The following is a 12563-nucleotide window of genomic DNA, read 5'->3' as shown; positions in this document are numbered from 1 at the left end:
AACTATTAAACTCTTACTCAGCAGTGGAAATATGAGAATGTTGTCAGGAATTCATTTCCTTAAAAAGTCAGTAGAGAACAGGATGTTCACGAGCAATATAATCTTGCATATTTAACCATTAAATGGATGGCACTTCATTTAAACATCAGTCTTTCCCGCTGAGAACTGACTTCCTCAGTGAATATCTGACCTCTGCAATTTCTCAATACACATGTCTAACTTTGGTCATCCTGCAATTTTAGATACGTGTAAAATGAAAGCCAATTGAATCTTATAATGGGAGATAGATCAGTTAGTGTAAATGGATTGTAATGAATCCATAACTGGCTCTCTACTTTGCAACCCTCCTCAATGTGGGCAGTAGAGCAAGATTGGTGTATCTTTATCTTTATTTGATTTGTATACCGCCCTACTCCCGAAGGATTCAGGGCGGTGAACAGCCAAACAGTAAAATACATAAATACAAAATTTAAAAACAGGATAAAATCGAATTAAACAATTTGGCCCAGACAAATTAAAACACCCCAGTCATTTAAAAACAGATTAAAATTTGCATGTTTAAAAAGAAAAGAGGGAAAAAGATTAGGCCTGCCTGGTGGAATAAAAAGGTCTTCAAAGCGCGGTGGAAGGTGCGCAGATCCGGGATCCTTCGTATCTCCGGGGGGATAGTGTAGGAGTTAAGGCACCAGGCTAGACACCAATAAAATCGTGAGCTCTAATCTTAAGACTTTTCTTGGACATGAAAAGCCAGTTGATGACTTTTCCCAAAGCTGCTTTTTTCCAAGAGGCAACTGGACTTTCCAGTTATTCTTTGAAGACATTTTTTTTTTTAATTTGATTTATATGTCGCCCTTCTCCGGAGACTCAGGGCGGCTTACAATGCGTTAAGCAATAGCCTTCATACTTTTGTATATTTATACAAAGTCAGCTTATTGCCCCCACAAACTGGGTCCTCATTTCACCTACCTTAGAAAGGATGGAAGGCTGAGTCAACCTTGAGCCTTGGAGATTCGAACCAGCAGAAATTGCAGGCAGCTGTGTTAATAACAGGGTGCGTAGACCACTGTACTATCAAGGCCCATTTGCTTCTCATCCAAGAAGCTTCTTCACAGTGGCGGATTAAGGCTCACTGGTGCCCTAAGCACTGACAAATCTTGGTGCCCCGCTCCTTTGTTCATACTGTACAAACCAAGCCAAGCCATGCCAATCTTCATTGGGTTTTTTTCTTTCTTTCTCAGCTATATGGTGTCCCTTTTGGGCCTGGTGCCCTAAGCACATGCTTAGTCTGCTTAATGGTTAATACACCACTGCTTCTTCAGCTCTGGATGACTGAGGATCTCCTCAGGCATTCAGCTGAGCTCTCTCTCTCTCTCTCTCTCTCTCTCTCTCTCTCCCCCTCCCTCCCTCCCTCCCTCTCTGTCTCTGTGTGTCTCTCTCCCCACCAACCAGAGGTGGGTTTCAGCAGGTTCTGACCAGTTCTGAAGAACCGGTAGTGGAAATTTTGAGTACTTTGGAGAACCGGTAGTAAAAATTCTGACTGGTAGTAAAACTTCTGACCCACCCCCATTTATTCTCTGCCTCCCAAGTCCCAGCTGATCTGGAGGAAATGGGGATTTTGCAGTAACCTTCCCCTGGATTGGGGTGGGAATGGAGATTTTACAGTATCCTTCCCCTGCCACGCCCACCAAGCCACAACCACAGAACCGGTAGTAAAATTTTTTGAAACCCACCTCTGCCCCCAACCCACCTCACAGGGCTGTTGTTGTGGGGAAAAGAGTAAGGAGCATTAGATAATAACGTTCACCCACTTGAGTTATCTGTAAAAAAAAATAATAATAATAAAAGCGGGGTAGAAACAAAAGAAAACCGGCTCGTTACCGGTATGTCGTTAAGCGGCAAAATAGAACTTTTCAATGGAACGTTGACAAGCGTTGTGGGCGTGGCTGCCCGCAGTCTGGAACGGAGAGAGATACAGAAACCGCGGGAACAAAGGAAATAAGATTCAATAAAACTTTCACTTTTAAAAAGGTGAGAAGAACGGGCGGTGTTGTCAATATTCTTTGATCGCTCAATGTATAGAATCGAGCCGCCTCATCCACACACACACACACACACACACACACAACACACACACATCACTGCTGCCTTCCATCCTCTTCCAGATTCCACTCGCGGCTTCCTTCGGAACCTGCCACGGATTTTAACAATCCAGCCAACGGCCGTTCCGAAGGTTCCCCGGGTTCCACGCACGTCCAGCCCGCTAACCGCCTCCGAACCCCCCGCCACCCCCAGCACACACGCGCGCTCCCGCCCTCGAGGAGAGGCGGGGAGGCGCGGTCGGCTGTAGCCGAGCTCTGGTTGCTATAGGCGAGTTTGGCGGCCCGGTTGCTAAAGGCGGAGCCGAGCTCGGCACGTCGCTCCGAGACGAGCCGGGGCTTTTTGCGTTGTTAGGCGGAAGTCCGTGGCCTAAGAAGAAGAAGAAGGAGAAGGAGAGAGAGAGGGAGAAAGAAAGAAAGAAAAGGACCCGGATGCCGAAAGTATGGAGTTCCCTTTCGACGTGGACCTGCTCTTCGGCGAGCGGATCGCGACGGTGGATCAGCATTTGCAGCCGTCGGGCAGAAAGGGAGCCGGGCTCGCCGCCACTCACAGGTAAAGGACTAGGGAGGGATCTTGGCGGCAATGTCTGTGAGCCTCCGAGAACGCCTGGCATTCCTAGGCATTGTCCCCGGGGGATGCCCCGACTCCCGTCTCGACGGCGCGCGAGTTCCTCCGGTCTCCCTCCCCACCCGACCCGGGCCGTCTCGAGGCGGGCGGGGCCGCACAAAGAGCCCGAGCAGCTGGGCGACCTTCAGAGGCGGGGGAGGGGGCTTCCAATGTGTGTGTGGGCGCAGAGCGACCCCCCCCCTCACTAAACAGAAGAAGGGCATCTTAGGGTTCAGGAGGTTCATAGACTGTAACATAAGAAATTATGGGGCCCTCCTTGCCCCCTGATTTTCTGTACACACACACACACACACACACACACACAGCGATCTGTTGTAGAGCAAAGGTGTCAAACTGGCTAAAGGTAGAGATAGCTCATCGGTGGAAAGGGGGGTGCATTAGGTTTTTTTTTTTTTTTTTTTAATTTTGATTTATATGCCGCCCTTCTCCGGAGACTCAGGGCGGCTTACAGTGCGTTCAGCAATAGCCTTCATACTTTTGTATATTTATACAAAGTCAGCTTATTGCCCCCACAAACTGGGTCCTCATTTCACCTACCTTAGAAAGGATGGAAGGCTGAGTCAACCTTGAGCCTTGGAGAGATTCGAACCAGCAGTAAATTGCAGGCAGCTGTGTTAATAACAGGGTGCTTTAAACCACTGTAGTACCAAGGCTCTACCAAGGTTGTGGGATTTGTGCAGTATTTTCCCACCGACCCACCCACTCACCCACCCTGGTATCCCCTCCGGTGCTCCTATGCTCTCATAGAAAAATAGAGATGCGTGAATGAAAGAGTGAGAATGAAAGAAAAGAAAGGATTTGGAACTGTCTCCCCGCGTGGTTTTTATTATAGCTGATGGATTCTGCACCTGCAAAATGATGAGTCTTAAAAGGACCATGTTTGTGTGTGTGTGTATGCCTGTGTTTTGCCTTTTGTTGATTACTGGCTTCTGCCTGCATAAGTCCCTGCAAGGTTTCTCAGCAGGATTTCAGAAGTGGTTTGCCATTGCCGCCTTCTTCCTAGGGTTGAGAGAAAGTGACTGGCCCAAGGTCAGCCGGCTGGCTTTGTTCCTCAGGTGGAAGTAGAACTCACAGGCTTCTGGGTTCTAGATTGATGTCTTAACTGCTATGCCCACTAAGAACCACATAGATAGATCTATTTCACACCTTGTAGAGACTCCTATGTCTTAAGCCTCCAGCTCAGTTTTAACTTGATGAGTTGTATCTTTAAAACTAAGCTAGAACCTCCTCCTCTTCCACCCCAGCAAAATGTTGCAGGAGGTTAAGTAAGTGTGCCTGCGGTTCACTGCTGCTGGTAAAGGAAGAAAGATTCAGAAGTCAAAATCCTTTTTTCCCATCAGTCTTATTAAGAAATTAAGTTGCTTGAGTTTTTTGGTTATATATCAATATCTATATATGAATTTTGGCTTGCTGTGGCACATAAACTCAGCTCATGTGTCAGATAGGATGATCACTTGAAGCCATCTTGTGTTGAATCCAAAAGTGTGTTTAACCCCTTCTATCTGGAAGGATGAATATATGTATATATTTTTGTTGTTAGTTGCGAAGTCGTGTCCAACCCATCGTGACCCCATGGACAACGTTCCTCCAAGCTTTCCTATCCTCTACCATCCCCCAGAGATCATTTAAGCTCACGCCGACTGCTTCAGTGACTCCATCCAGCCACCTCGTTCTCTGTCGTCGCTTTCTTCTTTTGCCCTCAATCTTTCCCAACATTAGGCTCTTCTCCAGTGAGTCCTTCCTTCTCATTAGGTGCCCAAAGTATTTGAGTTTCATCTTCAGGATCTGGCCTTCTAAAGAGCAGTCAGGGTTGATCTCCTCTAGGACTGACCGGTTTGATTGCCTTGCAGTCCAAGGGACTCGCAGGAGTCTTCTCCAGCACCATAGTTCAAAGGCCTCAGTTCTTTGGCTCTCAGCCTTTCTTATGGTCCAACTTTCACAGCCATACATTGCAACTGGGAAAACCATAGCCTTGGCTATATGCACTTTTGTTGGCAGGGTGATGTCTCTGCTTTTTAGTATGCTGTCTAGATTTGCCATAGCTTTCCTCCCCAGGAGCAAGCGTCTTTTAATTTCTTGGCTGCAGTCCCCATCTGCGGTGATCTTGGAGCCCAGGAAAATAAAATCTGTCACTACCTCCATTTCTTCCCCATCTATTTGTCAGGAATTGATAGGGCCGGATGCCATGATCTTAGTTTTCTTAATGTTGAGTTTCAAGCCAACTTTTGCACTCTCCTTCTTCACCCGCATCAAGAGGCTCTTTAGTTCCTCTTCACTTTCTGCCATTAGAGTGGTATCATCTGCATATCTGAGGTTGTTGATATTTCTCCCAGCAATATTAATTCCAACTTTTGATTCATCTAGCCCTGCCTTTCTCATGATGTGCTCTGCATATAAATTAAATAGGCAGGGTGACAGTATACAGCCTTGCTGGACTCCTTTCCCAAGTTTGAATCAATCAGTGGTTCTGTGTCCAGTTCTCACTGTTGCTTCTTGACCTGCATATAGGTTTCTCAAGAGACAAATAAGATGGTCTGGTACTCCCATCTCTTTAAGAACTTGCCACAATTTGTTATGATTCACACAATCAAAGGCTTTCCTATAGTCAATGAAGCAGAAGTAAATGTTTTTCTGGAACTCCCTAGCTTTCTCCATGATCCAGTGTATGTTGGCAATTTGATTTCTAGTTCCTCTGCCTCTTCGAAATCCTGCCTGTACTTCTGGTAGTTCTCGATCCACATTCTGCTGGAGTCTAGCTTGTAGGGTTTTAAGCATAACTTTACTACCATGTGAAATGAGTGCAATGGTGCGATAGTTTGAACATTCTTTGGCATTGCCTTTCTTTCGAATTGGAATGTAAACTGACCTTTTCCAATCCTGTGGCCACTGTTGAGTTTTCCAAATTTGCTGGCAAATTGAGTGTAGCACTTTTACTGCATTGTCTTTTAAGATTTTGAATAGCTCAGATGGAATACTGTCTCCTCCACTAGCTTTGTTGTTGTTCAGACTTCCTAAGGCCCATTTGACTTCACATTCTAGGATGTCTGACTTAAGATCAGTTACCACCCCGTGATTATCAGGGATGTTAAGCTCATTCTTGTATAGTTCTTCTGTGTAATTTTGCCATCTCTTCTTAATCTCTTCTGCCTCTGTTAGGTCCCTGCCATTTTGGTCCTTTATCATGCCCATCTTTGCATGAAACATTCCCTTCATATCTCCAATTTTCTTGAAGAGATCTCTGGTCCTCCCTATTCTATTGTTTTCTTCTATTTCTTTGCACTGTTCATTTAAGAATGCATTCTTATCTCTTCTAGCTATTCTCTGGAATTCTGCATTCAATTGGGTGTATCTTTCTCTTTCTCCCTTGCCTTTCACTTCCCTTCTTTTATCAGCTATTTGCAAAGCTTCTTCAGACAACCATTTTGCTTTCTTGCCTTTTTCTTTGGGATGATTTTAGTTACTACCTCTTGTACAATGTTGCGAACCTCCGTCCATAATTCTTCTGGCACTCTGTCTATCAGACCTAATTCCTTAAATCTATTAGTCACCTCTACTGTATATTCATCAGGGATATGATTTAGTTCATACCTGAGTGGTCTAGTGCTTTTCCCTACTCTCCTTAATTTAAGTCTAAATTTTGCAACGAGAAGCTCATGATCTGAGCCACAGTCAGCTCCTGGTCTTGTTTTTACTGACTGTATAGAGCTTCTCCATCTTTGGCTGCAGAGCACATAGTCAATCTGATTTTTGTGTTGACCGTCTGGTGATGTCCATGTGTAGAGTCATCTCTTGGGTTATTGGAAAAGAGTGTTTGCTATGACCATCATATTATCTTGACAGAATTCTATCAGCCCGTGCCCTGCTTCATTTTGTACTCCAAGGCCAAACTTGCCTGTTATTCTGGTTATCTTTTGGCTTCCTACTTTAGCATTCCAATCCCCCATGATGATAAGGACATCATTTTTTGGTGTTAATTCTATAAGGTACTGTAAAGCTTCATAGAACTGGTCAATTTCATCCTCTTCAGCCCCAGTCGTTGGGGCATAGACTTGGATTACTGTGATATTGAATGGTTTGCCTTGGATTCGAACTGAGATCATTCTGTCATTTTGGGGATTGTATCCCAGTATTGCTTTTCCTACTCTTTTATTGATTATGAAGGCTACTCCATTTCTTTTGAGGGATTCTTGCCCGCAGTAATATACCTGATGATCATCTGAATTAAATTCACCCATTCCTGTCCATTTTAGTTCGCTGATTCCTAAAATGTCGATGTTCAGTCTTGTCATCTCTTGTTTGACCACATCCAGCTTGCCTTGATTCATGGATCTTACATTCCAGGTTCCTATGGAGAAAAAATATTTACAGCATTGGACTTTCCTTTCACCACCAGATACATCCACAGCTGAGCATCCTTTTGGCTTTGGCCCAGTCGCTTCATTCTTTCTGGTGCTACTAGTACTAGCCTTCTGCTCTCCCCCAGTAGCATATTGGACACCTTTCGACCTGAGGGGCTCATCTTCCAGCATCATATCTTTTTTCCTTTTGGTACTGTGCATAGGGTTTTCATGGCAAAGATATTGGAGTGGGTTGCCATTTCCTTCTCCAGTGGATCACGTTTTGTCAGAACTCTCTGCTATGACCTGTCCGTCTTGAAATTATCAGTCCTTGGTTGGTTTGTATCTGATGCATCAAATTATCCATTTTTTAAAATGTAGACAAGTATTTTGTTCTTGTTTTATTTTTGCCTTTCTAATTGTTATTCCATGTTTGTTTTACCAGAGCTGATATGCAGCAGCAACTCATGAAGATCATAGATGAGATGGGCAAAGCCTCTGCCAAGGTAGGTTAACGTTCGTTAAAGAATCAGTTATACTTTTGGAAGAAGTAAAGATAGCAGCAAACTATTGGGCTAAATTTTCTAAATAAGCTCACTGATTGAGCTAGACTACAAATCCAGTCAAATATTAGGTTGAAGGAGGCGCCATTGCCTTGCTAAATGTGATTCTGCTCATCTGGTCCAAACTTTAAGAGACAATTAACACACATATCCTTTGAACTACGAAACTGCCCCATCTGGATTCAAAAACAACTTAAAAAATAGGCAAGCTTCAAGACTTCTTTTTATTTACCAAAGTTAGCATTTTTTCCATGTGCTTAAGCCCAACTTCCTTTTTCCATTCTTTTCTATGTTTCCTTAATGACTTGTTTCCTTTTTATGTACCTCCCCCAGAGGATTTCTGGATTTTTATCTTCTCTACTTACATGCTTCCTTAATCTTTGGTTAGGGCAGTTTCAGCCTAGTTTCACAGGTACAGGACTACAGGTAGTCCTTGCCTTGCGACCACAATTGAGCCCAAAATTTATATTGCTAATGAGACAGTTTTTACGTTGAGTTTTGGCCAATTTTGCGCTCTTTCTTGTCACAGTTGTTAAGTGAATCACTGCAGTTGTTAAGTGAATATCGGTTGTTAAGTAAATCTGGCTTCCAACTTTGCTTGTCAGAAGGTTGCAGAAGGGGATCACATCACCCTGGGAAACTGCAACCATCAAAAAGATGAACTAGTTGCCAAGCATCCAAATTCTGATCATGTGACCATGGGGATGCCGCAATGGTCGTAAGTGTGAAAAATGGTCGTAAAACACTTTTTTCAGTGCCGTTGTAACTTTGAACGGGCATTAAACGAAGGGCTGTAAATTAAGGATTGCCATCATTCTTTTTGGTTCAGAGTGCTGTGATTGGTGTACAGGTCCCAGGATACGCAGGCTAAAAGAGATGAGGAATATGGGAAGCGAAGGGTCTATCTTTCTCTCTAAACCAGGGGTGTCAAACTCAATTTCACTGAGGGCCAGATCAGAGCTGTGATTGACCTGGGGGGAGGGCGTGGCCAACTGAATGGGTATAGACAAGTGGGTGGGCGTGGCCAGCTTGACGCCACTCCCCAAACTGCTGGCATGTTTCCTCTTCGTATTGGGTAGACTAGGCTGAAGCGACGCAGGCCAGCCCCTTACATTTTCCACGAAGGCCCCGTGGGCCAGGTCCGACCACATCGCAGACTGCATTCGGCCTGCGGGCCTTGTGTTTGACATCCCTGCTCTAAGCATTAGTTAAGATACCCATTGCATAATTGCATCTTCTCTTCCATCCTACTCTCTACCATCATTTTGGTGAAACTCAAAACTCATTGATTTCAGGCCCAGAATTTGCCAACCCCAATCACCAGTGCCTTAAGGATGCAAACCAACCGCCATGTGCTCTACATCCTGAAAGACAGTGAAGCAAAAATGTGAGTCTCATAGCAAAAAGAATTTGGATTGTATATACAGTCTGCCTGTTTGGAAGTAACATTTGCCTTAGTTCGAAAGGATTGATTTCCAGATAAACGCCTAGGGCAGAGCTTTTCAAATTGTGGGTCAGGGGACTCCTAAGCAACTTTGAGTAGTGAAACAGGGTTTTTTTTTTGTTTTGTTTTTTTTTTTTTGGTTTTTTTTTTGAGAAAATCTGGCCAGGCTTCTTCATCTTCATTTAATGACCCCACCGTGTGGGCTGGAGTCTGGGCAACTGAATGCAGCTAGCAGAGTGTTTTAATGGCTGGATGCCTTTCCTGTCGCCAATGTGGCGTTTTGTTCAGCAGATATATTCTTAGTGTGCCCAGAGAGAGAAATATCTGCCTCTACCTAGGATCGAACTCACAGCCTCCTGATTGTTGAGGCGACAACAATCTACTGCTACTGTACTACTGTACAATGTACTACTCCAAAATCTGGTCAGGTTTAGGAAGACAAAATGGAAATGTTTTCAAAACTCACTCTTGCTTCCGTTCATTTTGCTTGTAGAAGCTCACAGTGGGTAGAATCCTCTCTGGTATGTAGCTTAAATTCACATGAATTCATTTATCATTTTAAGGGTGCAAGGTACTGCAGGAAGCACTGGCACATAGAGTTGCATTGCAGCCAAAGGCTGCTTTTGTGAAGGGATCCCCTACTACATATATAATCCTAGTTTCTTGAATGTTTTTTGTCATCCCTGGAGTGAAGCTTGATATTGCAAAGAGTACTGGTGTACAGAGTTGCATTGCAGCTTCTCCAAAAAATCTTTGTTCAGCCGCAGTGGGACTCTTTATGTCAGTGCCCCTTGCAGTATCGTTCTTCCTTTTTGCTATAGCTATATGCCAAAAAGCTTTTGACAAACTGGTGTTGTCACTATCCTTTTTTTTTTTTTTAAATTTGATTTATATGCCGCCCTTCTCCAGAGACTCAGGGCGGCTTATAGTGCGTTAAGCAATAGCCTTCATACTTTTGTATATTTTATACAAAGTCAGCTTATTGCCCCCACAAACTGGGTCCTCAATTTACCTACCTTAGAAAGGATGGAAGGCTGAGTCAACCTTGAGCCTGGCAAGATTCGAACTTACTTTAATTGCAGACAGCTGGTGTTAAATTACAGTGCCTTTGTCTGCAGAGCTATCCAGGCTCTTTGTGTTAGGATCAATCTTTGGTCAAGTTTAACCTAATTTATCAGATCTAGATTATCCTATTCCTATTCCTATTCTTTTCCTATTCCTATTCCTATTCCTATTCCATTCTGTTCTAAATATTTGCTGAATATTTACCACTTTTAATCCTTCCCTGAAGAAAACCTCACTTTTTGTAAGATGGGCAGCTATATAAATTTGATTGATAAATAAATAAAATAAAGCTTTTTTATCTTCTTCTTTTACTGATTTCAGGGCTGGCAAAGGGGTTATAATTGGTTTCCTCAAAGTTGGTTACAAAAAACTCTTTGTATTGGTAAGTACACTGGAAAAATCACCCTTGATACATGGAATTTTTGCCACTAGTGGAAAAGTGTGCTTGGTTCCCAAACAGGATCAGTTCAAGTTCTGATCAGGAAGTTAGGCGAGATCTCCAAGATCTCTTCCATCCCTTTGATCCAAGAAGTTTTAAATTATACTGATATATTTCCACCCTGGTGTATTTGAGTCATATTCTCAAAGTATAAATTCTCTATTGCAAGGCACGTGGCTCCCTGCCACTCACAATATTTTTTTTTAAGCTTGGTGAAAGCTGAAAAGAAGTCTGATAAAGTTAATAGTTGGTTGTGATGCACTATTTGTTAGTCACATCAACAAGATTGTGATTTTGGAGTTGCCCCCTTTGGTCACAAATGAAGAAAAAAAAAAGATTGAAAACATCACTTGTGGACTCTTGAGTTCATCATCATTGCCATGTTTTTTACAAACATGCTGAATGCCCTCTTGTAAAGTAGAGAAAGAAAGATGGCTTAGGGGCTCAGGGACAGAGCTTCATTCATTGAGCTATTGCTTCCTGTTATGCTCAAACTAATCCCAACAATAAGAAAATCAAATGACGCATTTTGGTGAATACTGTAGCGTTTGTTTGAAATCAGCAAAGGGCAGCTGAAATGCTTTTTAAAAAATGAACCATACAGTACGTTAGGTAGTCATTCTTGTACTGATTCTGATTCAATACAATTTCAGTTTTGCTATTTAGCCTAATTTGGTATGGAGAGGTCGTAAAAACACGGCTGCAGTTATTGTTTGTGCTCTAACTTGAGGCACGGAAGGGGAAACAATCCTTTTCCTGATTTCTTGTTCGCAGAATAAATCCCCTAAACCCCCCCCTTAACAATCTTCTATTTGTGCGAAATGAAAAATTTTATGAGTGGCACCCATGAGTGGTATTGTTTGCTTTTGAACAAGGCTTTCACAATTTATATCCTCAGGGTGCTTCATCGTTAGATTTTTGCACTGTATTCTGCTTACCATAGCTGCTATGGATTCTTAATATATAAATTAAGCTGCTTTATTTCAGTATTTGGAAATAGAACAGTACTGCCTTTGGTTTTATTGTACCTCTGTTTGTGGTATTATTATCTACGTATTTAGAAAGGGTAAATTTAGTAATGCCCAATTGCCAAAGGTTATTAAGAATATCCCCAAGAAAAAGCTTTAAAATGACTTTGCGAGGGCAGAGGCAATGACCCTGGGAAACTCTAACTGGTGAGTTGAAGCAGAATAAAATGGCAGCTCACCAGGCCTAATGCTCTTTAACGCTAACCAGCATGTAAATTACTGATTTGACCAGACAGTACAAAGATGGATTCAAATTGGAGGTTCTTTTAGTTTACTTTATTGTCATTGCACCTCATATAATGAAATTAATGCCATCTTCAGTGTACATTATAACTATAAAAATAAAACACAAACACACATCCTTCACATTCTATACAATTGAATTGAAACCCCCTGATATTGCATTAATATTGCACTATACATTAGAATTCAATATAGTTACTGCTCTGTTTTTCAGCCTATTTGTCCTTGTTTTTATTGTCCTGTACCGTCTGCCAGATGGTAATAGCTCAAAAAAAGGGTGCCCAGGATGAGATGGATCTTTAATTAATTAATTTATTTATTTATTAGTTCAATTTATATGCCGCCCTCCTCCGACGACTCAGGGCGGCTTACAATGCACTTATAGCAATAGCCTTCATTCTTTTGTATATACCTGCTTATTAGGGCTTTTTGCCCCCCCCCCATAAGCGGTGTTTCTACAAAGTCAGCGTATTGCCCCCACAATCCGGGTCCTCAATTTACCTACTTCGGAAGGATGGAAGGCTGAGTCAACCTTGAGCCTGGTGAGATTTGAACTCGCACTAATTGCAGGCAGCTGGCAGCTAAGTGCTACATAGCAGCACTTAGTCCGCTGCACCACCAAGGCTCTTTAAGAATGTTTTGAACTTTCTTAAGGCAGCGGGAGCTATAAAACTCTTCCAAAGAGGGGAGAGGCCAACCAATGATCCTCTGGACAATGAC

The 12563-nt window shown here is 42.9% G+C and overlaps 1 protein-coding gene across 1 annotated transcript in view; it reads left to right on the top strand.

Moving 5' to 3' along the window:
• The first annotated feature begins 2372 nt into the window (after window positions 1-2372).
• The window catches only part of ATAT1 (alpha tubulin acetyltransferase 1), a 40918-nt gene continuing 30727 nt past the window's right edge, over window positions 2373-12563 (top strand). The window contains exons 1-4 of the mRNA XM_034421632.3: window positions 2373-2649; window positions 7507-7567; window positions 8920-9011; window positions 10455-10515. Of these exons, the coding sequence (XP_034277523.2) occupies window positions 2540-2649; window positions 7507-7567; window positions 8920-9011; window positions 10455-10515 (324 nt within the window). The 5' untranslated portion in view covers window positions 2373-2539. The remainder of the gene's footprint in view (window positions 2650-7506; window positions 7568-8919; window positions 9012-10454; window positions 10516-12563) is intronic.

Source organism: Pantherophis guttatus, chromosome 2 (genome assembly GCF_059756535.1).
Source record: "Pantherophis guttatus breed Tessera chromosome 2, ASM5975653v1, whole genome shotgun sequence".
Classification (NCBI taxonomy): Eukaryota; Metazoa; Chordata; class Lepidosauria; order Squamata; family Colubridae; genus Pantherophis; species Pantherophis guttatus.
This window is presented reverse-complemented; position numbering and strand designations above follow the sequence as displayed.